Source organism: Vipera ursinii (genome assembly GCF_947247035.1).
Source record: "Vipera ursinii genome assembly, chromosome: 9".
Lineage (NCBI taxonomy): Eukaryota > Metazoa > Chordata > Lepidosauria > Squamata > Viperidae > Vipera > Vipera ursinii.
Genome location: NC_139523.1, coordinates 4088402 through 4113221, shown reverse-complemented (window position 1 = coordinate 4113221; position 24820 = coordinate 4088402). Strand labels below are relative to the sequence as shown.

At 50.0% G+C, this 24820-nt stretch overlaps 3 protein-coding genes across 4 annotated transcripts in view; all 3 read right to left on the bottom strand.

Annotated features, from left to right (window-relative positions):
* Positions 1-2009, bottom strand: part of INPP5B (inositol polyphosphate-5-phosphatase B) — a gene marked incomplete at its 5' end in the record, with an annotated part of 37661 nt that extends 35652 nt beyond the window's left edge. The window contains 2 exons of the mRNA XM_083370076.1: positions 519-631; positions 1859-2009. Coding sequence (XP_083226202.1) covers positions 519-631; positions 1859-2009 — 264 coding nt within the window. The remainder of the gene's footprint in view (positions 1-518; positions 632-1858) is intronic.
* Positions 1482-6057, bottom strand: LOC310644505 (uncharacterized protein). The gene is made up of 8 exons (XM_083369580.1): positions 5331-6057; positions 4957-5016; positions 4692-4759; positions 4381-4497; positions 4082-4247; positions 3732-3808; positions 3362-3457; positions 1482-2511 (listed from the first exon to the last, which is right to left on the bottom strand). Exons 1-8 carry the CDS (start codon positions 5377-5379, stop codon positions 2248-2250), a joined length of 897 nt encoding a protein of 298 aa, XP_083225706.1. The 5' UTR covers positions 5380-6057; the 3' UTR covers positions 1482-2247.
* A 3509-nt stretch (positions 6058-9566) lies between these two features.
* Positions 9567-22964, bottom strand: SF3A3 (splicing factor 3a subunit 3). Of its 2 annotated transcripts, none has more exons than XM_083369732.1 (17): positions 22510-22940; positions 22368-22415; positions 22210-22262; positions 19478-19583; positions 15941-16013; positions 15701-15792; positions 15290-15372; positions 14491-14629; positions 14209-14277; positions 13978-14045; positions 13477-13584; positions 13249-13318; positions 13001-13165; positions 12803-12913; positions 12334-12424; positions 12048-12103; positions 9567-9821 (listed from the first exon to the last, which is right to left on the bottom strand). In XM_083369732.1, the coding sequence occupies exons 1-17, from the start codon at positions 22603-22605 to the stop codon at positions 9744-9746; spliced, it is 1506 nt and encodes a 501-aa protein (XP_083225858.1). In that variant the 5' UTR covers positions 22606-22940; the 3' UTR covers positions 9567-9743. The 2 variants fall into 2 exon arrangements, 1 of the variants encoding a protein (XP_083225858.1); XR_014493314.1 differs by having other exon boundaries at positions 9743-9821; positions 13006-13165; positions 22510-22964.
* Positions 22965-24820: the final 1856 nt, after the last annotated feature.

The window sequence follows — 24820 nt, the reverse complement described above, 5'->3', positions numbered from 1 at the left end:
CCAGCATCAAGTTCCCTTCGTCCAGTGCGCTCGCAGAGGGAGGGTCTTCTCAGGGTGCCACCTGACCTACGCTCTTTCCGCCGGGACCTGAAGACTTGGCTCTTTGAGCTCTCTGACCCAGGCTGAGAATTTTAACTGGGGTTTTATTTTCAGGGATAATTTAAACTTTTAATTCTCTTTTAACTTTGTATTTTATATTGATGTGATTTTAAAATGCCCTGTAAACCGCCCTGAGTCCTTCGGGAAAGGGCGGTATATAAATCTAATAAAATCTAAATCTAAATCTAATTGTGTGGCGGCCCCCTCCCCAGCCCGGATTCCCAGGCGAATCACACGCCCGAATCGCTGCAGGGTGTTGGATATTTTATTTGCGCAGGTGAATAAAGGAAGCTGCGCGTGTTGAATGGCGAGCAACGAGAAGAGCCTGTCCAGGGAGGAGGGATAGCAGCTCCTGCATCCCCACCACCACCACGTTCCCCTTATGCTACCTCGCTTTAGCGGAGCGGCCGCGTTGTAACCTGGCTGGAGTATTGCACTTGGAGGGCGGGGGCGGCGGGGGCCTCTCCTGCCTGGAAAGCGCCGCTTCCTTTGGGGTCCTGCCAAAGCGCTACGAAACAGGTCGAAAGGGGCGCTGAGAAAAGGGGAGGAAGAGTGCAAAGTCTGATCTTGCAGAATGTCACAGCAGCTGCTGGCAAAGACAAAAAGAACGCTCGGCGGAACGTCAGGATGAAATTGGCTCCCGAGGAGGAAAAATGCAAATAACAGAATTAACAGTTGCGGGGGGGGGGGGGGAAATGAGATGGAGGGAAGGCTGTATAAAGCATAAAAAAAAAATAGAAGGCACCAAGGGATTACTCTGAGCAGAGAAAATGCAGTGCAATATTTGCGGAAAGTTAACACTTTGGGACATGAGTGAAGACAGCCAAAGAAGGACCCTCCGACAGAGTGAATGGAATTAAATATGGGAAGGGACCAAAGTGGCGTGAGCAAATTGCCTTTAGGACTATTCCAACAATAGTGCCATGTCAAAATATGGAATTGAGATAAACGCGAGTGGTGAAAACAGAAGGTAGAAAGCAAGCCATACATGCTGTGAGAATGTTGACAAATGGCACAGCTAGAGAGAGATTTGATGTAACTAGTAGATTGTATTCCTGGGAAAGCGGTCGTGGGAACGGTGCAATCAATGTGTGTGAAGATTGTGTAAGGTCCCACCCCAAGATTTTAGAACATACAGATGGGGATTTATGAACGGGATATAAATGGATTCTGACAGATTGCTTCTCTGCCATACAAAGAGAAGTGTAACCAGAGGAAATTGCAAACCTATCCGGGCATTAGCTTCCTAAGCAAACCTGGGAAAACAAGCGACACGACTCGGATTGTAACTGTACAAGAAGCGGGCAGGGAGTATGCAAATCATATTTTTGCTGTTCAGCCGGTCATTGGATAATGTATGAATGACAGAAAGCAAGTTATTTGTATGTTGCTTTATTTAGAGACAGCACATGATAAAAAGTACAGAAGCTTGAATGTCTTGTGAGAACCTGGAGTGGACGTAGCAAGAATGGTGGCATGTGTTATGACTAAAGACTGAATCGGGAGGGAAGGGAAAGCTGGGGAAAGGTTGGTGGTGCTCTGTAAAAGGACAAAGAAAAAAGTGCTTAAAGCATTAGCAGGAATGAAGCAGCCAGAAGCAAAGCTTTGAAGAAAGAGGGTGAGGGATAGAGACGGAGGTGTAGACTAGAGTTGGCTAGACGTCTTTTTCTATTCAAAGGCATGGTTCCCTTGGCTCAGGGTCTTTTCTGCTGTTCAGCCTGAACCCAAGAGTTCGCAGTGAGGGAGTCAGAAGGACTACCTGGAGCGGGGGGGGGGTCAGCACAGTCATCCCAAGGAAGACCACTTCCTAGTGGTAGCAGCAAGAGAATCCCTCGTTCCAGCTCCAAGGATATGACGGGCCATTCAGGTTGAGCCCGTGCCAGAGTCCCTACAGCCTGGCTGAAGAACATGACGTGCCTCCGCTGAGCCTTTGAACTCCGTTGTGCACACGCAGCTGTTATTCGAGGTGAAAACAGAATAACCTGAGCACTAGCAGCATAGAAAGGAGAGAAGCACGGTCCTGAATGCCCTTTGCTGTCCTGGGGGAAAGGAGCCGAGGAGAACAGAAGGGAAGCAACTTGGGTGAGGATGGGGAAGGAGTTCCCTCCTGCCCAGCTGATCTGAGGGCTGAAGGCACCAAGCGGTGGATCAGTTGATCCCAGTTAAGAAGGAGCTGGAGCAGCTGAGACCCAGCAGGGCAGCCCAGGCCAGGAGCTGGAGCAGAGGAGGCAAAGCCAGGCCACTCGCCCTGTTGAAGTGCACTTTCCCGTCCAGCTTCAGGCAGCTGGTTTTGGGCATAGCCTGGCAGCACTCCTGGTAGCAGGCAGCAGGAGATTTGTGGGTGCACGGGTGGCCCTTGGTTTTGCAATGTTGGCTACAGCCTGCCACAAAATGGAAGCCTGTTTTTTTCATCTGGAAGGAGAGAGAGAGAGAGAGAGAGAGAGAGAGAGAGAGAGAGAGAGAGAGAGAGAGAGAGAGAGAGAGAGAGAGAGTTGGTGAATGAGGCAGGAGCAGACCCCATGAGGCAGGAGCAGACCCCATGGCCAATGCTCCCTCTCCAGGGAGCCGGGCAGTGGGTGGGAGAGCCTGTTCCCTTTAAAAGACAGCTGGGAGATGAGCTGCAATGCCGTGGGGCAGGGGTAGGCAACCTTGGCTCTTTTATGACTCGTGGACTTCAACTCCCAGAATTCCTGAGCCAGACATGCTGAGGGGAAAGCGAGAGGTTTCCAAGCTGAGCCATGCTGGCTCAGGAATTCTGGGAGTCAAAGTCCACAAGTCACAAAAGAGCCAAGGTTGCCTACCCCTGCTGTGGGGGAACCAAGGGCTGGATCTTTCTTTTAGAAAGGGAGATTCTGGCTTTTGTGGATCTGGCTGCATGAATCCAGAAGGTCAGTTTACGGAAGATGCAGTGGTCCGAAGCCTCACCCTCCCTCAGCTGCTGGGTACAAAATCAGCTACTAATTGAACAATTCAATCATAAATGCCGAAGGTCTGGGGTAGTCTAATTAACCAGGAAATCCGGAGACAACAGAAAGATTAACTTTTTACAGTCAACAAAAAGCCCACTAGCTAATGTATCTAAGGAGGAGCACCTGCTCACATTTGGAGGGTATCAACCTGAGACATTGTTCTGCCATCAGCTTTTTTGGGGGGGGGAGGGGTTGCAAGAGAAGGTGACCTTCGCTGTGCTAGTATCTGTCCTTAGAAAGAGGCAGCTGACAGAGCCAAGCTTGGCTTTCAAAGGTCCTGGCAGACATCTTACCTCACAGAAGTCGTGGCCCACAATGCAGTTGGTTGAGGACTTCTGACCTTTGTAGCAGCCTTCTCCATGGCAGGTGAAGCTGGAGCAAACCTTTCCCTAGGAAGGCCGGAAGAAAAGCTCAGCTCAGCTCAGCCGTGCGGCAGGGAGATCTTCCCCTAGAGCACGGGTCCTCAAACGTGGCCAACCTTTAAGACTCGTGGACTTCAACTCCCAGAATTCCCCAGCCATCCACGCTGGCTGGGGAATTCTGGAAGTCCACGATTCTTAAAGTGGCCACGTTTGAGGACCCCTGCTCTAGAACCACAAGAGGGCCCAGAAGAGGTTCCCATGTGGCCCCATTTGAGAAGAGGACCTCCCACGGAACACTTACATTGCGGGGTGGTGCAGTGGTGGTGGTGGGTGTGGTGGTAGTGGTGGGAACTGGGGTGGTGGTGGCTGCCACGTCACCTGGAAGAGAGAAGGAAAGTTTGCCTCCTGGCCCCCCAGGAAGCCCCCCCAGGGTGGCCCTCAACAGCACTGAAACCACTGGGCGGGCAGCTCCTGTTCCAAGGAGGTCAGAGAGAGCGAGCGAGCCAGGGAAAGCCAGACCAAGAATGCCTCTGGCCAACAGTTCCAGCCAGCCAGACCCCCCCTCTGGCAAAGCGGGTCAGGCAGTGGCAGAAAGCCCATGGGGATCTGTCCCCCCGGGGAGCAAGCCCCCCCCCCCAAAGAGGAGCTTACTGTATGCCGTGGCGTTGAGCTGCAGGCAGTCGGACGAGTTGCAACATTCCATAATGCAGAGCTCCAGGCCCGGCCCGCCATTCTGCAGACACATCTCCGTGGCGTTGGCACTTCCACAATCACTACTGCATCGTGCTGTGTAGCTGGTGCTGTTGAGACGATAGAGCTGCAAAAGCCGCAGCACGTGAACAGAGCTGGCAAGCGGCTTTTCAGGAGTCCTTACTGAGGCTCAAGAAGGAGCACCCCCGGTTCTTTTCCCCACCCCCCTCCTCCTCCATTAGGCATCCCTGGAGGCTTACCTCACAGTGTGAAGCATTGTGGCAGAGCTGGGAATTGTTGCCATGGGCCTCGTCCTGATAGCATCTCTCTCCTGAACACTGGAAACTCTGGCAAGTCAGCTGCCACGGAAGAGGGAGCTGGAGGTACACAGCGACCAGGTCAAACCCCTTCTTGTGCCGACACGCTGGGGGCCAGCCATGCCTCCGTGGCACCCCACAAGCCTCCCCATGGCTCTTCCCGGGTGCCTGCTCCCACCCGGCCCAGCCTCCCCCTTCCTCAAAGGGGCCCCCTTTCTCTGCCCCCCTTCTGCTCAGTGGCCCAGTTTCCTTACAGGTATCACACCTGTCCCGTTCAGGGAATGGTTGGAGAAAATGGCTGCTCCAGGGATCGCATCTGGCTCTGGAAAAAGTGAGAGCAGACAAAGAGGGATGAGGAGCTGGACCAACGGGGGTCTTGCAGGGTAGAACAGGAGCGAGGTTGGGCATTTCGGAGCGGCAAGGGAAATCGTGGTAGAAAGGCCTAGTGGTCCCTCTTCCCCCCTGCCCACCGAGGCCTGCCTGGGCCTTTGCTTTGGGTCTCACAGCCATCCCTCTCACCTGCTTCTGCGTAAGGACCCCGGGCGCCAAAGTAGGAAAGAGTGCAGAGGAGAAGGAGGCCTGCAGACAGACAGAGAAGGTGGGCTTTCAATGGAGGGAGGTGGGAGAACCAGAGAACAACTTTCCCAGTTCTTTGGAGGGTAATCTACAGGGGCCCACTTGAAGGGCCCTCTCTTTCAAAGTCCAGGTGTATCTTTTGGGATCCCCCTAGGACAAGACGTCAGCGTTTGGTAGGCAGAAATTCAGTAGGGCAGAGGTAGAATAGGAATGGAAGCAGAGTGGAAGGGTAGAGTTCACGCTTCGGTCTTGGCTGGCGCCAGGCTGTCTGTTCCTCCAGCCATCTTCCCCAAGGACCTATGGAAGAGGCCTCTTACCTTGGGCTGAAAGGATCTGGAGGTTGGGGCGGATCATCCTGGAGCACATGACTGGCTTCTCTAGATGGAGGGGAGGAATGTTCCCTGCAGAGGTTTGGGTTTCTTTTGCTGCAGAGGAAAAGCAGACATGTTCCACACGCCAGGTGAGGCCACGGGAAGGCTGCCGCCCAGCCAGGCTGCTGAATACATGGGACAAGGCAATCCCACCAGCTCCTGAATCCTGATCGCTGCAGCGTCACCGCTTGTCCTGCCACAAGCGCTGGCGCTGGGCGCTCCACAGTGGTGGGAATGCTGTTTGTCAAGGCATCCCACCACAGCCAGGGCGAAGGAGGAGCCCCTGTTGTGCTTGGGTCATGACTGTATTTCCCCAGCTTAGCTAGGGAAAAGTCCAGAGCAAGTAGTTGAGCTTCCTGGCTCCTCCAATCCCACCAGTGGCCGGTGGCCAGAACTGACAAAGCACCCTCTGCATTCCTTCACTAGGGGAGACATGGTAACAGTGTTCCAACACTTGAGGGGGTGCCACAGAGAAGTGGGGGTGCACCTACTCTCCAAAGCATCTGAGGGCAAGACAAGAAACAATGGATGGAAACTGATCAAGGAGAGAAGCAACTTAGAATTGAGAAATTTCCTGGCGGTGAGAAGAATCAACTTCTGGCCTCCAGAAGTTGTTGTGGGTGCTCCATCACTGGAGGCTTTTAAGAAGAGATTGGACAGCCATTTACTCAGAATAATATAGAGTCTCCTGCTTAAGTAGGGGGTTGGACTAGATGACCTCCAAGATCCCTCCCAACTCTATGTACAATCTATGTCCTCCCTCTCTTTTTCTCCTATTTATCTACTTTCTGAACTATTTTTTACTAACATGAATATCTATTATTTGGAGGAAACAACTTGTGTCTGCATTTGCTAAGTAACGCTGCCATAACCCTGATGTCCCACACAGGGCTAAGAAATGGAGAATCCAAGTCAAATAAGGTGGTCTTTCCTTGGCCGGAGCCAAGCAGACCCTCCAAAGAGCTCCCCCCTCCCCCGGTATGTCTGCAGCAACCCCAATTATATGGCAAGAGATCCAAAGTCAAAGTTTTCTACCCAGGACTAAGGGGCGCCCACCAGGAAGGTACATTAACTGGGCGGCTGCTGACCAAGTCATTTCTGAAGGCTGAGCCACTCCTTGGTCAGTGCAGGGCCTGACTCAAAGTCCCCCAGCAAGGGCTCGGCTCACCTCCACCCCCCACCCATTCAGTCAAAATCTGCCCGCTTGAAGTGAAACGTTCCATATAAAGTTGATAAATTCCCATTTATGGAATGACAGGAATCCAGTTGGGGTTTTCTGCTTGACATCCGTTCAGCTGCTTGAAGAAAATGGTACCACATTCCCCTCAGTCTGAAGGCCACTAAGAGTGTCCAGCTCCTTCAAAACTCACTTAGTAAGTGGTCATCCTGAGTCTTCCTTGGCCCCTTCTCTGAACCTGTTCTGGTGTCTCTGAAGGTTTCTTAAAATGGGGAACGGAACTTAATATTTGGGATGAGATTTTGCCAGAGCAAAATAAATTGGAATCATCTCTTGAATCTGGAAAAAGACTTCTACAGATGCAGCTTAGAATTGCATTTTTTTTTGCAGTCCTATCACACTGCTGGATCAGTTTGCAACTGATCTTTTTTCTATTAACGAGGCCGGCACTGCCCTTTTCTCCAGGTTTCTGCTCCCTCCATTCTCGCGTTATCAATTTACATCAGCCTGCACCCCATAAGCTGGCATTGGAAGCCTTCTGGCTCTTCAGAAGGTAGCTAACCTGCAACCTGTTGAGTGAACTGCATGGTCTAGGATGGCACTGGGCTCACTTCCAGGATGCCCGGCAGGCCCCAAAGTGACTTGTGGCTGCCAGGGAGACAGGAAAATGACAAACCCGAAGGCCCAGGGCTGCAGGTTAGTGACACGTGGCGTTGGCCCAGCAACGCATGTTTGGTTCAACCCCAGAGGGAAGAGAGGGACGCCCAGACAGGCATCAAAAACAGAAATTTGCCCCTTGCCTCCTTGTGCTAGCCAACGCCCAGCTGCTGGGGTTGACTGAGCAAGTTCTTCTCCAGTCCCAAATTCATCCCCACCTCTCTGAGCCAGTCCTCTGGCTATTTCAGGAACCAGGCTGAGACCTGGCCAGGAATCAGGGCCTTTCAGACCCTTCCCAATGGCGCAACTCAGATTTTGTGACAACCTTGGCCTGAATTAGTTGCTGCTTGAGCCTGCATCGGAGTAAATAGGCCACGGGTGAAGACACAGCAGCCTAGTCTTTCACCTGCCTCTGTCCCCTTAGAGCAGAGGTGCCTGACCTTTCGGGCACCAGGGACCCGTTCTGTGGAAAGGTTTTTCTGCGGACCGGAGAGTGTGTGGTTTTGTGTGCTGCCTGCATCCCACGGATGGGGCTTTGCTTGTTTGTGCAGACCGGCTGCTGGCATGCCGTGGCCCAGGGGTTGAGGACCCCTGCCTTAATGCTCCGGAGGGCTACAAATGGCCTAGCAGCAGCTCAGAAGCCACATGTAAGCTATCTTTGGCTCCTCTGCAGACATGCACAATCCAAGCACAAGAAAGAGGATCAGTCTCTTGGCTAACTCATTCCCTGGGAATTCCTCCCAGCATCAAGTGCGTAGGTTCTGGCTTGCTATCAGCTCAGCTTCTGCCTCCCCAACCTGGACATTCTTGGTAACTGACAGCCCCCCCCCCGCAGTCTGTTTTGCACAGGACCCCGTGCCTGCTCTGCTCACTTACCTTGCTCGCAGGGAGCCTTGGTGTCTGTCTGAATGCTCTCTGCCTGCAGCACTGGCAGAAGAAATGCCCCCTTGAGAGCCCTCATCTCCGCCCAGGTAGAGATGGAGCCAACCAGCCGAGAGCGCTCCAAGGTGGGGGAGAAGAGGCACCTGGCTCCCTGATGCTCTGGGCAACATGTTCCCTGCCTCTGGAGCAACTGCGGCTCATCCAAGAAATCTTTCTACGCTGGTCCTCCCAGTTTGCCACCTGATTTATGGCAACTGGGCAGGGAACAGAGAGGGGCACCTGCCCGCCATTGCTGTTTCTGCAGAGTATCCGAAAACTCCACTTGCTACAGGGAGTTCTGCCAAACAAGGTTGCCTCCTCCATTCCAAGGGTGAAACCCTTTCCTTTCTGAGAGCCAAGAAGCGGCCATGGGCCTCTGTCTCAGTTTGCACCATGGCTCGATCTGCTCCTTGGGCTGGCAGTAGCTGCTTCCTGGCAATCTCACAGAAGACGAACCCCAGTAAAGGCCGTTTTTCAGAGACCAGCCCACTAAGATCAAGGGCAGACAGGAACTGTTGTTAAGACCTCTCTCTGATCAACTGTTCCGCTCCAGATTAGCCTCAGCCTCCTGACGGATCTTCCTACATACTATGAAGCCAATCCTTAGCTTACAGCTGCTGCTCCCTGCCCCCACCTAAGGGGATCCGGGTAACCGGCTCTGCTAGTCTGCTTGAGCTTAGCCCAGTGCTTCTGGAAAGGAAGCAAGAGTTTGCCCCATTTCCCAGAAAAGTCTCCACCCCTGTGGGTCGTTTTTGGTGAAGCCCCCGCCAGGGCCCTCAGCTTCCTGAGGCAATTACAGAAACAAACCCGCCCCAATTAGACTTAATGATCCACTCTTTCTATTCCCAGGGGTCTCAGAGTAGCAGCTCCGGTGTCAACAAAGGAAAAACACTGTTCAGGGGCAGATTGACGCAGGCTTAACTGAGGGTAGCAGGTACTGGGTAGCCCCTAAATTATACGCTTGGAAGGAGGGCAGCAGCTTCCGTTCATCCCCCTTTCCAACTGCCCACCTCCTACCTTACACGGCATCTGCAAGAGAAGCCTGCTTCTCCACCAGTGAGGGTTTGGGAAAAGATCTACATGGCAGCCTTTCATCAAAACGTCACTAGCTCTTCCCCCAACAAGGTTGTCTAATACGCCAGTGCTTGCTTTTTTCTGCTCTCTTCAGCAAATGGAAACGAGGGAGCGACTATTCAGAAACAGTGGCTGCAAAGAGAGGCGAGGGAAATAGCAGGGCCAAAGGCAGCCCCTCAGCTATGAACACAAGCACGGAATTCCTACGGTCTTACCTAAAATAAGAGGAACTTTCCTTCCACGTTTCCTGCAGAGGGAATCTAAGTTGGGTTTGAACTGTGTGGGCCTCCAAATACCGAGAATCAAGGTTTAATGACATCAAACAAGGCTACACCACACCAAATGCCCATCCCTTCTGCCTTTAAAAGTAGTTTATTTCTGTATATCGCTTCCACATAAAGCAAGGGTCTTACAAAATCCATTCTGTTGACTAGGAGCATCTCTGGAGTGCCCGCCCACAAGGACTCCAGTCACCGAGAGAGAGGCAAGGGGAGATGAGCGAATTTTCCGGGGGTGGGTTATTCCTCTGCTTACAGCAGGCCTTGGCGTTTCAGGTCTTCATAGGTCTTTTTGTTGACCACGTTCCCACTGGAGTCTTCGTATTCCTCCTGGAACAATAAAGGAAGCTGCTGACGGCCAAATGCAAAGCCAAACATCCAACACAGCACAACAGCAAGGCACTCTCTTTCTGTGACCGAACACGAGGATTTTGACCCATCCGAATGGAAAAGCTTTCATTTCTGTACTATTTTCTCTGGGCTGCAGGTGTAACCTTGGAATGCTCCTGGATGATGCCCCTGGGCCTGTCCATTTGTGAAGAATGCAGTTTCCTTTTTTCATTTTAGTGCAAGACTTGATTGGGGGAGGGGCTCTTCCTCACCTGCTGTCTGGCATTTTCAATTTCCGGTTCCCCGCCCATTGCTGCAGCCAACTGTTTTCCTGCTGCTGTTCCTATATGCCTACTTTTTGACCCACATGCACCATTTTTATGACTCCTTTGTTGAACTTGACTGGTCCATCACACACCCCCCCGAGATGTCTCTTTTCACCTCCCTCCCTTTTAATGTTTTGAAGGCAGTTACTTCGCCATTCCATAATGATATTTCTCATTGTGCTATTCCCTACTAAATGTTACACAGTATTAATAGGAAGTTAAGATACCATTCAGAAACTGAGGCATATGTCTTGGTTGGAGTTGCGTCTCCTTTGTCAGAATGCATGCTGTCTTTGATACATTTTATTACCCTACACAAAATGTAAGGCCTTAAGTTGTAATGTTGAACAGGATAACCTTAATAAGTCTGTTGATTTGACTTTTTAATCGATGGCAGTACACCAACAACCAGCAAATATAGAAATGTTCTATAACCTAAAGCTGGGGTTCTACTTAAAGATCATAGCTGAGTTACTAGGGAAAAAGTAGCTAACGTTATTTCCTAGATATTTATGATACTTCTACAGGATAAATTGTTCAGTGCCCTTTTTGTGACACACCATAAGTTCTATGGTTTGTGAATTGAAATAGTAAATGTATACATAAATGCAAGGAAATATCTAAACCCAATATTTTGACGTCTCTGACATTTCTCCTCCTCTTCCTCCTCACCCCCCCACTCCTCCACCACCACCACGAATGGCCCTATTGACGCTGAGAGGGTTGCAAGGTTTCTGTGTTGAACCTGCCGCCACTCCCAACCCCATGAGGTCCAGCAGGCAAATGTTGAAGGTGACTGGAGGCAGTTCCATTACTAAACAGAGTTGCTTCTTTTTTGTCCCTTTGGTCACTGTAAGAAAAAATAATGGCAGACCCCCTTGGGGGGGGGGGGAAATTGATTTGTTAGTGGAACTACAGTCGAATCTTTGACCAATGTATTAAAAAGGGGAAAGGGCAGAATCTGTAGGAGAATCTGCCTTACAACAATAGGAAGAAACTGATCGGATGTAATAACAGCTTTGAAAAAAAACCAACACGGACAACTGTGGAAATAATTGGTTAACTTAAGACCTTTTGCCCATTCCCGTCCTAATAAATGAACCCAAGTTTGGAGTCACAATTGGATATAAAGACTGGCAAAACTAGAAGTCATAGACAAAGTAAAGGTGAGTATCTGACTTCTGGTTTTTTAAAAATACTGTATTAGACCAGAAGCGGGGACAGCAGTGATTGAAAGAAAATAAGAAAGGCCAAGCATTTTAACCTAGAGACCCTGACCAGAGGAGAGGAATTTAATTTTTTACAAAAATATCCTTTGAAAAGGGGCAGTTTGTAACACAATATAACAAGGATGATTCAAAATGAAACAGAAGAGTTACAAAGTAGTATCTTACTGCAGCTCAACAGTTGTTTATCTGAATGGCCATAGTCATTACAAATGGTTTTCTTTCTGCCTCAACCCCTTAGGTCTGTGGTGGTGAACCTAGGGCACATGTGCCACAGGTGGCATGCAGAGCCCTCTCTGTGGGCACACGTGGCGTCGCCCCAGTCCTAGGCCTTCAGCTGGGTTTTATAAAACCTTTTCGCTTTAGGCCACCACCGCCATGTGAAAAAAAAAGGTTCAATCAATCAATCAATTTCAACTTGTTGCAGGGAAAAAAAAAGATTTCGCAAAGTTGGAATTGAACTTTTTACTCCCACCCAGTCTGCCATTACCACCACAGTCACGCCCACCCAGCACCCAATGATACGTAAGTGGGTTTTGGGTTGCAGTTTGGGCACTCGGTCTCTAAAAGGTTCGCCACCACTGCCTTAGGTTACACTCAACCTCCAGTCTGGTCCAAGGGCTCAGGTGCTGCAACACAAGGGCTAGGAAGAACCCCCTCCTATCCCAACTTACTTCTGTATCTGGCTGCCATCTCTCTGAAGCCTTCTGTTGCTTCAACTTTGCCCACACTGAAAAAAGAGAGGAAAACCAAGTCGTGCGTTGGTGCTGAGGGGAGGAATAATTACACACCAATTGGGGAGCTTCCAGAAGCTCCTCTGAGATGCTAATAGTGCTCCCAAAGTCTTTTCCCTGGTGCAAGCCCAGCCATCTTGACTCTGCCTGTCCCGCCACTCGACACCCCCAGGATCTTTCCCACCCCTGAGGTCAGGGCCAACAGGTGAGGATTTGTCCCACTTACACGACACGGCGTCTTCAATCTGCGTGACGTTTGCAAAGTGAGCTGTGTTGGGGATGCCCAAGCATCGCATCCCATGAGCGTGGCGCCATTCCTACAGAACACGAGAGATCATCAAACCGAGGATGTGCCCCCCCCCGCACAAACAAGGACTGCTCTTGGGCAGCCGAGAACGGCCTGGGGAAGTTAGGAGTCCTAGAGTGTAGAGGAGACATTTTGGCCACAGAGTCCACCCCCAGCTTCATCCCAATTAAAGGATCCCAGACGCATGCATGCATTCTCTGCCTCTTCCTGAAAGAATGCTGCGGCACCAGAGAGGCAGGAGGCAAAGCAGCTCTCTCCCAGGCCCCGAGCAGCAGCACGGAGACTGCTAGAGATGCCAGGCCAGTCAGGAAAGCCCATCTGCCGCCCCCACCCCGGCCTCAGGAATCCCACCCTCTCCCAGATGAAAGCAAGCCATGGCACTTCTTACCGCAAAGTGTCGCTGGAAAGCTTTGGGCCCACGGTATGTGTAGTTCCCACAGATCTCACAGTTGTAGTTGATGTTCAACCCGTGGAGCTTGTAGAGCCAGTAGGGAATTGGCTGGAAGGTAAGGAGCCAGAGCGGTCACCCCGTGCGAGGCCAGTCCCGGGGGGAGACCGAGGCCCGCCTTCTTGCCAGAGGCCTTACCTTACCATCCCAGCCCAGGGGCAGGTTCTTGGGGTTGTAGATGATCTCGTTCTCTTCGTCCTCACTTTCGCTCTCACTGATCTGCTCCTCCTCCTCCTCCTCCCGCTCTTCCCCAGTCCGCGCCTGCTTGCGCTGCACATTCTCATGTGTCAGCTGCCGTTGCTCCTAAGGGAGAGTGAGGGCTGTGAATGCAGCAGTCCCTGCCTGGGACCTCCATGCTCAGAGGAGTGGGGGGGGGCGGCCCTTACCCCAAGGATCTCCACGTACTCGTAGATCTGGGCCTCCAGGAAGGCCACGTCCTTATTCCGCTCTGTGTCCCTGTCAAGACAATGACGGCGCCCGCAAGTGAGCAACCCCAGCTGGCACCAACGGTCCTTCACCCCAGGACATGAGGCAACCAAAGGAGAGGACCCGGTCAAGAAGGGCCAGAGCAGGCAATGCGAACTCACCCTCACCCCAACCCAGGGCAAACTCACCGCTTGCTCCCTTTTGTCTTCGGGTTTTTGGCAAAGAGAGAGGGATCCAGGGCTTCCAGGGACTTGCCCTTTGTGCCGAAGAGCCTCTGGGCACGTTCCTCCAGCGTCCTGGGCGAGAAGAAAAGCACGAACCCTTCAGGCACATTTTTGCATTGCAAATAAGAGCCAGGCGTGTAACTAGGGAAGGGCGAGCTGAAAAATGCTGGAAGTTCCTTGTCACCCCAGGATATACAGAATGTGTTTTGGGGTAGGAAGCAGAGAAAACAGCTCAATTCTTTTGTGCAAGAGCTATTTCGGCTTTCAAAATTGCTGAGATTAAATGCTTCTGCTAATTTTGCAAGGGGGTGCCATCCCCACCCAGGAAAGAGTCCACACTTTCACGGAAAGCCAAGGGCAGGGCTGATACGCCTGTGCCGCTTCTCTGTGCGCGCGCGCGCGCACACACACACACACACACCGACTGCCAGGTCATCGTGAACGCTAAAAGCTGTTTCCACTTACCCTCCACATTTCAGACCTAAGGCCAGCAGGGCAGATTTCAGCCGATCTAGACCAAGGGAGGCCAACTCCTGTGGGCAAGGAGCAAAAGCTCTAGTGGGAGCAGCCGTCTCCCTCCTTGCAAGGCCATGGAGGAAGCTGGCCCCCTGCACTCCCAGAGGCCCCAAGGGAGGGAGTCCCCCTCCCACCCCCACCCCATCCCGGATGCAGAAGAGATTCAGAATGGCTACCAACCTCCCAAGAGGAGAAGGCAGAGAGGTCCAGGTGGGCCCCAGCATGGGTGAGGGCGCTGCTGGTCTCTTTCTGCCAAACGACAGAAAGGATATATGGACAGAGGTTCTGCAGGCCAGTGGCCTCCAGCTGCACTTAGCCCCAACTCTCCCAGCCATTTAGGCTGACTGGGGACGCAGAGGCCCAGGCTGGGAGGAGGCGTCTCTCCCGGAAACATGAACAATTAACACGGTTTACAACAGTTGTGCTTCACATAAGCCTCACCCACCACAGAATGGCACTCACCGGCCAACCAGGGAAAGTGCCAATCTCCCACTTTTTCTCAAAATCTCCCTGGATTTTGCCAAACAGCTCATTCTGGTCAAGCAGAGGCTTTACTCGGTCTGTATAATCCTGCAGATATTCCAACAGCATCTCCAAGTACCTGTAAAAATCAGATGGACTGTGGCAGGAGAGCCTGGCGCTCTCCACCCCGATGGGCTTCTTGCCCATCCCTCTTGTCAACTGGCAGCAACTGAGCACAACCATGCCATACACGATGCACAGGCAAGAAGTCAAGCAACTTTAAACCTGTCTGTGCCTGCTACTGTAACCCAGGTGGGAAAATGAGAAATGATGCTGTGAACCCACTTCTGCTAACACAATTAGTCAATTAATTTGACTAGCTTTAATAGCCCAGAAAGGGACGCGGTGGATCAGTGAGTTAAGATGCTGAGCTTGTCAATCAGAAGGTCGGCAGTTTGGCGGGTCGAATCCCGAGTGCCACGTAACAGAGAGAGCGCCTATTACTCGTCCCGGCTTCTGCCAACCTAGCAGTTCGAAAGCACGTAAAAATGCAAGTAGAAAAATAGGGACCACTCCGGTGGGAAGGTAACAGCGTTCTGTGTGCCTTTGGCGTCTAGTCATGCCGGCCACATGACCACGGAGACGTCCTCGGACAAGCGCTGGCTCTTTGGCTTTGAAACGGAGATGAGCACCGGCCCCTAGAGTCGGAAACGACTAGGACGCATGTGTGGGGGAACCTTTACCTTTACCTTAATAGCCCTGAGGATGACTCATTCCCCCTTTCACAGGAAATCCTCACCTTCTGTACTCTGCATTTTTTCTCTCCTTTGGAATGTCAAAGAGCTGGTCAAAAGTAGACAGGTAAGTGATGTAGTCCAGTTTCTGCAATAGCGCGAAGAAGGAGAAGGGAGTTTGACACAATTCTCTGAAATCCTAGGGCCAAAGCAACTTCTCTCTAGAGGTTTCTATGGCTGGGGGAGAGAAGGGCCTTGCACATGGGTCACCCCTCCCTTTCAGCCCAGCAAGAGACAACCTTCAATCTATTCTTTTCCCTCCCTCATCTCCAGTCCCAGAACATTTTGTGCCGCTTCAGTGGGGCTTCCCTTTTACATAACTCTATTAAGCATAAATCTGAGGACACAATCCGCAAAACGAGACAGCATCAGTTGTACCCCCAAATCTGGAAAAAAAAACAGTATGGAAGCCTCACCTCAGATGACTTGAGGTTGATGTACTTCAGGTAGCAGTCGTGCAGGTCCAGATAGCGGCCATATCCTTCTTCGTCCGTGAACTCCACAAGGTCTGCGAGAAGCCAAGAATGAAAGACGGCCCAGAACCAACCCAGAGGAGGAAGCAAAAGCCGTGTGTCTCTAGGACAGCCACCCTCAGCACATAATTTATCCGTTTGGAAAAAAGAATGCCAAACAAGAATCCTGCCACACGGACTTACTCTGAGCCTCTTCGCTTGGGTTTTCCCGGGCCTTTAAGAGCTCTTCAAATTCTACTGACATCGGCACACAAATCTGCAAAGGTAACAAATGGTTTTTGGTTTTGCTTCATGACCCCCCTCCCCAAGAACTGAAAGAAAAAGAAAAAAAAAACCCGTGCTGCATGCAGGAAGTCACTCGACCGTGTTTAAACACAATTAAACCATTGTCTTCCACATGAGCACAAGGCTTACTGCAAGGTAAAACCACTGCCATGACCAAAGGGTCTTCTTGACTTTGGAAGCCGAAAGGCAAGGCAAGTCGTTCAAGTGAATTTTACTGCCAGTAACAGAGGTTTGGGTTTTTACAACAATAGTACAAAGTTCACAAAGGAAATTCTGTTCTGTAGAGACTGAATATGTCTTGTTGAGGAGATGGACAATGGCTGGGAAACCTGTTCAGGAGGACTTTATTCAGAGAGAGGACAGAGAACACAAGATCTTAGCAAAGTGGTTTGAAATAACAGAAAATCTGGCCAAAAAGAAAAGGCAGACTGAAGCCAGGGGTTCTGATCCATAACCTTAAAAGTCTCTGGACCAATGCAAAAAGTGTTGCTAACACGCAAGGTGTGCTGAATATCATGGGGCACAAGAACAAGTGTCAGATAACATGGATTACAGAAACAGGGCGGGATAAATCCCACCAGGGAAATAATTAAGCTTGATGGATGTCAACTGTTGCAAACGAACAGGAAACACAAGAGAGGATGTACAGCACTGCATATATAAAAAAATGAATTTAGCTAGTATAGAGGCTCATGGGAGTTTAAAGCATCTGGAACAAAGGCAAGCCAACAGAAAAATTAGTCTGCTGTAGACCAAGGCAATTAGAAGACTTTTTTTTAAAGCTAAACTGAACTCAGCAAATCATGGACTGGTTGTGATGGGAGATTTCAACATTTGTTGGAAAACTAATTCTGCCAAACAGTACGTGTCAGGCACATTACTGATTTGAATTGATTTGAATACTGTCTTCAAGAGTTTAAGTTGACACAGGAAAGCTGCTTCTTTAGAATTTGTCCTTACTAACTGGGAGGAGGCTAAACGTAGGGGCGGAAAGGACCTCAGAGGTCTTCTTGTTCAACTCCCTGCTTAAGGCAGGAGACCTTGGGCCTGCCGTCCCTGTCAAATGCTTGTCCAGTCTACTTTTGAGTAACTCCAGGAGGCAAGTTGTTCCATTGTCTAACTGTTGTCACTGTCAAAAAATATCTCATTTCTAGGCTGGATTTCTCTTTGATAAGTTTCCACGCGTTACTTCTTGCCCTGCCTTCTGGTTTTCTGGAGAATAAGTCAATTCCTTCTTCTCTGTGATGGCCCCTCAAATACTGGAAGATAGTTATCATGTCCCCCATAATCCTTCCCTTCAATAGGCTACACACACCTAACTTCCTCACCTGTTCATCATACGATTTAGCCTCCAGACCCCTTATCATAGCTGTCACTCTTCTCTGCACACTTTCTAGAGTTTCAGCGTCTTTTTTCTATCATGGTGACTAGAACCGTAGCAGTAGTTCAAGTGTGGCCTAAAGAGACTGAAGTCATGACTACTACTTGGAGGCAAATGCAAAATTCTTCTTTAAAAAGCAGTCAGACACAAACCATGGATTTTAGAAAGTTCAATTTTACTAAAGAGAAATAAAAGAAAGATGTTCTGGAAAGAAAGCCTTAAAGGCAAAGGTTTTGTAGTTGACCAGAACTTCTTGTAGAGGAAATTAAGGACAGCATTTTTTCAAACAGTATCAACAACAGCAAAAACAAAGAGACACACAAAGAAGTCAATGTAGCTGAAGATACATCTCAAACTTACTGGAAATGATAGAAAGGACCAAGAAATAACGTCGGGAGGACAAAGTCAGAAATGACTTAAGGCTAGTGGGAGAGGCAAAATCTAGAAAGGTGGTGAGGATGCCTTCAAGTCAAACTTGACACCTGATAACTGTCTGGTCTGGACACACCCCTGCTATTTTCTTGGCAAAATTTCAAAATGGTTTGCCCTCGCCTCCTTTTTCCTAGGCTGAGGGACAGTAAATGGTCAAGGTCACCCAGCCTGGTTTTATGCTTGAACTGGGATAAGCCTGTGCCTTAACTGTGACACCAAACTGGCTCTGCCAGCAAGAAGAGCTCTTTCAAACATGTCAACAATAAGAGGAAGACCAATGAGTTAGTGAACACATTGTTGATTCCAAATGGAGAAAGCAGAGGAACTTTTGTCTGTCTATATATCCAAAGGCTGAACAGCTGTCAGAATCTTAATTATTTTTCAGGAGAGCTGGGGAGGTGCCAGAGGACAAGAGAAAATATGGCACCCCTCTTGCAGAAAAGGGGGGGGGGAAGAAGATTCTAGAAATTATCAACTAAAGAAATATCAGTGTGGCTTTGTGAAGATTGCATGAGATAATTCTTATTTCCTTTGAAAAGGGAACTGCAGTAAAGTTAAATAATCAAGCAGCAAAACGTCTTACAACATTCCATACGGCCATCTCTTAGAGAGAAGGCAGACTGCACAACAGTAAGAAGAGTCTGAATTCAAAGACATCAATGGCTCTACACCAGGGGTGTCAAACTGCTGGCCCGCGGGCCGGATGTGTCACCCGGAAGCCACGCACACCCCATTGCCGGCAATGGCAAAACCGTCCCGATACGTTGCACGTCACATGACATCGTGAGTTTGACATGTCTGCTCTACACGGAGTTGATGGACAGCATCACTGGGGATCTCTCTTGAGGCCACAACCATTCCACATTTTCTTTTAAGATGCAGCCAGCAAGTTTGATGGGCTGCTTATCTAATTTGCAGGTAACGTCACATTGGAGGTCTGGCCAATATCCAGAATAACAGAATGAGAGCGTAGCATAGGTAATCTTAAGACTTACAACTATTCATTTGCAAAGGGCTGGATGAGGTGATCTTTGTGGTCACTTCCAGCTCTTCCATTCAATGAGCAAGAGTTGTTCTCTCACACCTCTTGGCAAAAAGGAAACAGTCCTACTAAACCAGGGGTAGGCAACCTCGGCTCTTTTATGACTCATGGACTTCAACTCCCAGAATTCCTGAGCCAGCATGCCTACCCCTGCACTAAACGGAAAGCTACAGCCAGTCACACTCAGCCCTTGTTTCAGGGCCTTGGATGGCCTAAAGCCCAGAACCTCTGCAAGACAGAGGGAAGCACACAGAGCCTCTGCTTGACACTGCCAGTGGGTCTGAGATGGCCTCCTCCAAGTCAACTGTGAAATGTTTACATTGTGTCATAAGGTGCAAGAGCTTTGGGAAGCTCTCTTGGTTTTAAATATTTCGATACAAACAAAACTGTAAATGCATACAAGGTAAGGTAGAAAGCTCCGTTTTCTATAAAAACTAATGCATTGAGACAATTCCCCCACCCCCCCAAAAAAAACCCCAGGAGGAGAATTCCTTGCTTAAACGATCAAAATCGCCAGAGTGTTAAGGGAAAGCCCAGGCAAGCGGGGGTGGGGGTTCCTGCCCGGCCTGGGCCCGCTGACCTCGTTGGGATGCTTGCGGTGGAACTCCTTGATCTGCTTCAGCCGGTTGTAGAACTCGGCGAACTCGTTGGGCCCGGAAATCGCGCTGAGCTCCTCCTTCCGCAACCTGGGGGAGAGGGGGGGAGCCCAACACGGGGGAGGGGGGGGTCAGCGGTGTCACTGCATGTTTTTTTTTTGTTCGTCAGAAAGTTCATTTCTAACTGTACATTTCCCCTGCTCTCTGCACCTGTTGTGATAACTTATCTGGTAACCATAGTGAATCCCATACGACCAGTTATGTTACGGTTTCAGTCTGTTTAGTGCGCATGTCTAGGAAAAGGTTCCCACAGTTATTTCTTTATTGTGTTTCACTTTGCTGTTACTGTCTGTTACGTTAGGATGTAGTGAGCTAGCTCTCTTTATAATATACAGTTGCAAGAAAAAGTATGTGAACCCTTTGGGATTATGTGGTTTTTTGCATGAATTGGCCATAAAATGCGCTCTAAACGTTATGTAAGTCACAACAATAGAAAAACACAGTCTGCTTAAAATAATACTACACAAACATTAGCTGTTGTCATGTTTTAATTGAAGATAAAATGGAAACATTCACAGTGCAGGATGGAAAAAGTATGTGAACCTTTGGACTTAATAACTGGTTGACCCTCCTTTGGCAGCAATAACCTCAACCAAACGTTTCCTGTAGTTGCAGATCAGACCTGCACAACGATCTGGAGTAATTTTGGACCACTCCTCTGCACAAAACAGTTTCAGTGTAGCAATATTCTTGGGATGTCTGGTGTGAATTGCTCTCTTAAGGTCATGCCACAGCATTTCAATCGGGTTGAGGTCAGGACTCTGACTGGGCCACTCCAGAATGTGTATTCTGTTCTGTTGAAGCCATTGTTTTGTTGAATTACTTGTATGCTTTGGGTCATTGTCCTGTTGCATCACCCATCCTCTGCGGAGCTCCAGTGGCGGACAGATGGTTGTACGTTTTCTTGCAAAATGTCCTGATAAACTCTGGAATACATTTTCCCATCAATGACAACAATCCGCCCAGGCCCTGAGGCAGCAAAGCAGCCCCAAACCATGATGCTCCCTCCGCCATGTTTTACTTTGGGGATGAGGTTTTGATGTTGCTGTGCTGTGCCATTTTTTCTCCACACATAGTGTTGTGTGTTTTTCCCAGACAACTCAATTTTGGTTTCATCTGTCCACAGTATATTTTGCCAGTAATGCTGTGGAACATCCAGGTGCTCTTTTGCAAACTTCAAACATGGACAGATGAAACCAAAATTGAGTTGTCTGGGAAAAACACACAACACTATGTGTGGAGAAAAAATGGCACAGCACGGCAACATCAAAACCTCATCCCCAAAGTAAAACATGGCGGAGGGAGCATCATGGTTTGGGGCTGCTTTGCTGCCTCAGGGCCTGGACGGATTGTTGTCATTGATGGGAAAATGTATTCCAGAGTTTATCAGGACATTTTGCAGGAAAACATACGACCATCTGTCCGCCACTGGAGCTCCGCAGAGGATGGGTGATGCAACAGGACAATGACCTAAAGCATACAAGTAATTCAACAAAACAATGGCTTCAACAGAACAGAATACGCCTTCTGGAGTGGCCCAGTCAGAGTCCTGACCTCAACCCGATTGAAATGCTGTGGCATGACCTTAAGAGAGCGATTCACACCAGACATCCCAAGAATATTGCTACACTGAAACAGTTTTGTGCAGAGGAGTGGTCCAAAATTACTCCAGATCGTTGTGCAGGTCTGATCTGCAACTACAGGAAACGTTTGGTTGAGGTTATTGCTGCCAAAGGAGGGTCAACCAGTTATTAAGTCCAAAGGTTCACATACTTTTTCCATCCTGCACTGTGAATGTTTCCATTTTATCTTCAATTAAAACATGACAACAGCTAATGTTTGTGTAGTATTATTTTAAGCAGACTGTGTTTTTCTATTGTTGTGACTTACATGACGTTTAGAGCGCATTTTATGGCCAATTCATGCAAAAAACCACATAATCCCAAAGGGTTCACATACTTTTTCTTGCAACTGTATATTTAGTTTTTATATTTTTGTAATTAAAAGGTATTTAGTAAGATTACGCGTCGTGTTTTATTTCCTTCCTTCATGCACATCATGCATGATGTGGAGCAGTGGGCTAATGCCTCCTTAAGTAACCCCAGCTGCCTGCAATTAGTGCAGGTTCGCATCCCACCAGGCTCAAGGTTGACTCAGCCTTCCATCCTTCCGAGGTAGGTAAAATGAGGACCCAGATTGTTGGGGGCAATAAGCTGACTTTGTAATAATGCCGCTTGGCGAAAGCCCTAATAAGCAGGCATATACATAGAATGAAGGCTATTGCTAAGCACATTGATTTGTGCTTTAGAGCAGCGTTTCCCAACCTTTAGGAACTTGAAGATGCGTGGACTTCAACTCCCAGAATTCCCCAGCCAGCTATGCTGGCTGGGGAATTCTGGGAGTTGAAGTCCACGCATCTTCAAGTTCCTAAAGGTTGGGAAACGCTGCTTTAGAGTGTAAGCCGCCCTGAGTCTTCGGAGAAGGGCGGGATATAAATGGGATTAAAATAAATAAATAAATAAATACAAATTCTCTGAAGCACGGTCCTTCGCCCTCTACTAAGGTGATTGATACCTTGACAAGCGGGTCTTGGGGCCGCCCTGCTGCTCCCCTCCCCGCCCTCCCCGCGGCCCGCTCCCCCCTCCCCGGCGCTTACCCGTCCTTGTCGTCGTAGAGGTCCCTCAGGTTGCCGCTCACTTCCATGTAGCGCTGCAAAAGAGGCCCGGCGCGTCAGTCGTCCGCCGACCCCCCCGCCCCGCAACCCCCCCCGAGGCCCGGCGCCCCCTCCCCTCCCCTCCCCTCCCGGCCACTCACGTCCTGCATGGCCCGCGTGCGGTGGTCCGAGTTGATCTGGTCCCGAAGCTGCCCGGGAGAGAGAAGGGTTAGGCCCGGCCCCGCGAGCCCCCCGCCGCCGCCGCCGCCCGCCTCCCCCGGCCTCTCCCGGCCCGCGGCCCACCGTGGACTTGCGCGTCAGCATCTCCTTGACCATCACGTCCATCAGCCGCTCGCGCTCCTCGTGGTAGCGGCGCTGCTGCTCCAGGATGGTCTCCATGGCGGCGGCGGGCGGCGGGCGGCGGCGTACCCGGAAGCCGCCTCCCTGCGCCCGGGTTCCCCCCCTCGCCCGCGCAGGAAGGTTCCGCGCGGCCTAGCGGAAGTCGGCGGGCCGGGCTAGAGCGTCTGTCCCCGCAGGAGGCGGCGCTCTAGGCTCGCGGCGGCCAGAGAGGGAGGCGAAGGGGAGGGTCGGGGAAAGCGGGGCGGTCTCGGTTAGGCCTCCAGCTGCCTTCCCGGCCGCGGGAACGAGACGGAGCCGCTCGAGGGTCCCGGGACGTGGCGGCGTCTCCCTCGCTACCGCGTTGCATCGCCTCTCTTTGGCTGCCGGGGCTGGGCCGGCGCAGCTTCCCTTCCTTAGTTCATGGCGGCGGGGAGGGGGGTCGTTTCAGGACCCGGATGACAGGGGCAGGCAACCTCGGCTCTTTTATGACTCATGGACTTCAACTCCCAGAATTCCTGAGTCAGCGTAGCTGACTCAGGAATTCTGGGAGTTGAAGTCCATGAGTCATAAAAGAGCCGAGGTTGCCTACCCTTGGGCAAGGAGAGGAGCCGGCTTTGACTCTGGCCCCCTCCGAAGGGTCGCTGGGATAGAGCCTCCATTTTAGGCCTAGGGCCGGAGAGGCCCTCCAACTCTTTCTGCCAGCAGAGTGGGGTCCCTCCAGGTCCCCCCCCCCCATTAAATGTGGCGGGCGTCTCGAGGATGCTGGGAAGCCTGGCATGGCTGCGGCTGCATTGGCTCTTGAAGGCAAATAGTTTTGGGAGGGATAGTAAGGGCTATAGGCCACATGATCAGGAAGATTTTAATGTGTTTGAGCAACATGGTGGAACTAAGGTAACATACGACCCACAATCTTTGCTGGCATGGGCTGTTTCCAGAGGAGGAGAGGACCTGGAGCTTATGGAGCAAAGGAACTGGATGAGGCTGTCGGCAGGCCCAGAGGAAGAGAGAGAGAGGCTTTTGGAGGAGTTGGTGGGTGAAAAGAAGCAAGGCCTCTTTAAGGAAAAGGTGGAAGAGTCAGGATCAGAAAAAGGAAAGAAGGTGAGGTTGTCAGAATACAAGCTAACTTGAGGGCTAATCCACATGGAGCCCCATTTCCATCTGTCTTGTGTGCCATCGTTCACTCCCTAGAGACTAAAATGGACAATGTGAAATTTGAGCGGGCCACGAACAAGTATATATCGGAGGTGGTGACCCTTTGAGAGCTGTATGCAACGAAATTTCATTTTGATGTATGCCGATTGGTGTACATTCGAAGTGACAATAAAGTTATCATTATCAAGTTATCATCATTTTCCTGGGGTTCTGACCCGGGTCCCAGGACTGGGGTTGCTCTTTATGATTTGTTCAATGCTTGTTTGTTTCTCTCCTCTGTAAGGTTATTTAAGTCTGGGCCGTCTGTTTGATGTATTGTTTATAGCTCTTTTGATGTTTTTTTTTAGTTTTGTTTGCCATCCATGGTCCATTGGATGGCCCATAAATTTTGAATAAATAATTAATTTTGTCTGTTAGGTTGTCTCCGTCTTTCTGTCTTTTAAATGCCTCTTCCAGAACCTCAAAAATGCCTTTGGGCAGGGTGACCCATCAGAAATGGATTCCAACAATCCAGGAAAAGTTGGTCCAAATAATGACTCCCTGCATTTTGAAGCAGCATCCATTACACCAGATGTGAGCTGCAAAGAAAGAATCTACACCAAGCCGATGGGTTAAGTTCTATTTCCATCTCTCAGTTCCATCTCACACTTAAGAAGCAATAGGAACCAGGATACAGTGTGCCCTACTATGTGTTGTTCAGGCTGAATCCAGCAATACTGCACATTTGCAAATTGTTCTGAATTGAATTAATCCTATTGCTTCTTTTGGATAGGAGAACTAACCCATGGGTGCCCTCACACCAAAAAGGAATATATAAAAAACTTTATTTCTGTTGATAATGTTTTGCACACTACGAGTCCACAATTCTCAGATTCCTATCCTTTGCAGTTTATTGTGGGTTGCCCGTCTGCCCACATATTTTGCTGAGGGTGTGAACTCACTAAGTGTATCTTGCACCCAAAGAGTTACATCATGCTGCTGCAACTTAAGTCCATCATGCCACTCCCTGCACTCAGAGAGTTGGCCTCTGTATTCCACTTCGTCTGATTGTTTGTTTGTTTATCAAGCCTTTATTATGTATACAAATAACTCATGGCAAACATATCCAACACACAGTACTTTT

What these genes read in the sequence shown, in the direction of transcription:
- LOC310644505 (XM_083369580.1), bottom strand. Translation starts at nt 5,379, where the DNA reads ATGTGCTCCAGGATGATCCGCCCCAACCTCCAGATCCTTTCAGCCCAA. An exon ending in CCAGATCCTTTCAGCCCAAG is followed by an intron (nt 5,017 to 5,330) that starts GTAAGAGGCCTC and finishes GTCTGTCTGCAG; the next exon opens with GCCTCCTTCTCCTCTGCACT. An exon ending in GGGTCCTTACGCAGAAGCAG is followed by an intron (nt 4,760 to 4,956) that starts GTGAGAGGGATG and finishes CACTTTTTCCAG; the next exon opens with AGCCAGATGCGATCCCTGGA.
- SF3A3 (XM_083369732.1), bottom strand. Translation starts at nt 22,605, where the DNA reads ATGGAGACCATCCTGGAGCAGCAGCGCCGCTACCACGAGGAGCGCGAG. An exon ending in ACCGCAAGCATCCCAACGAG is followed by an intron (nt 16,014 to 19,477) that starts GTCAGCGGGCCC and finishes TTACCTTTGCAG; the next exon opens with ATTTGTGTGCCGATGTCAGT. An exon ending in TCAACCTCAAGTCATCTGAG is followed by an intron (nt 15,373 to 15,700) that starts GTGAGGCTTCCA and finishes GCGCTATTGCAG; the next exon opens with AAACTGGACTACATCACTTA.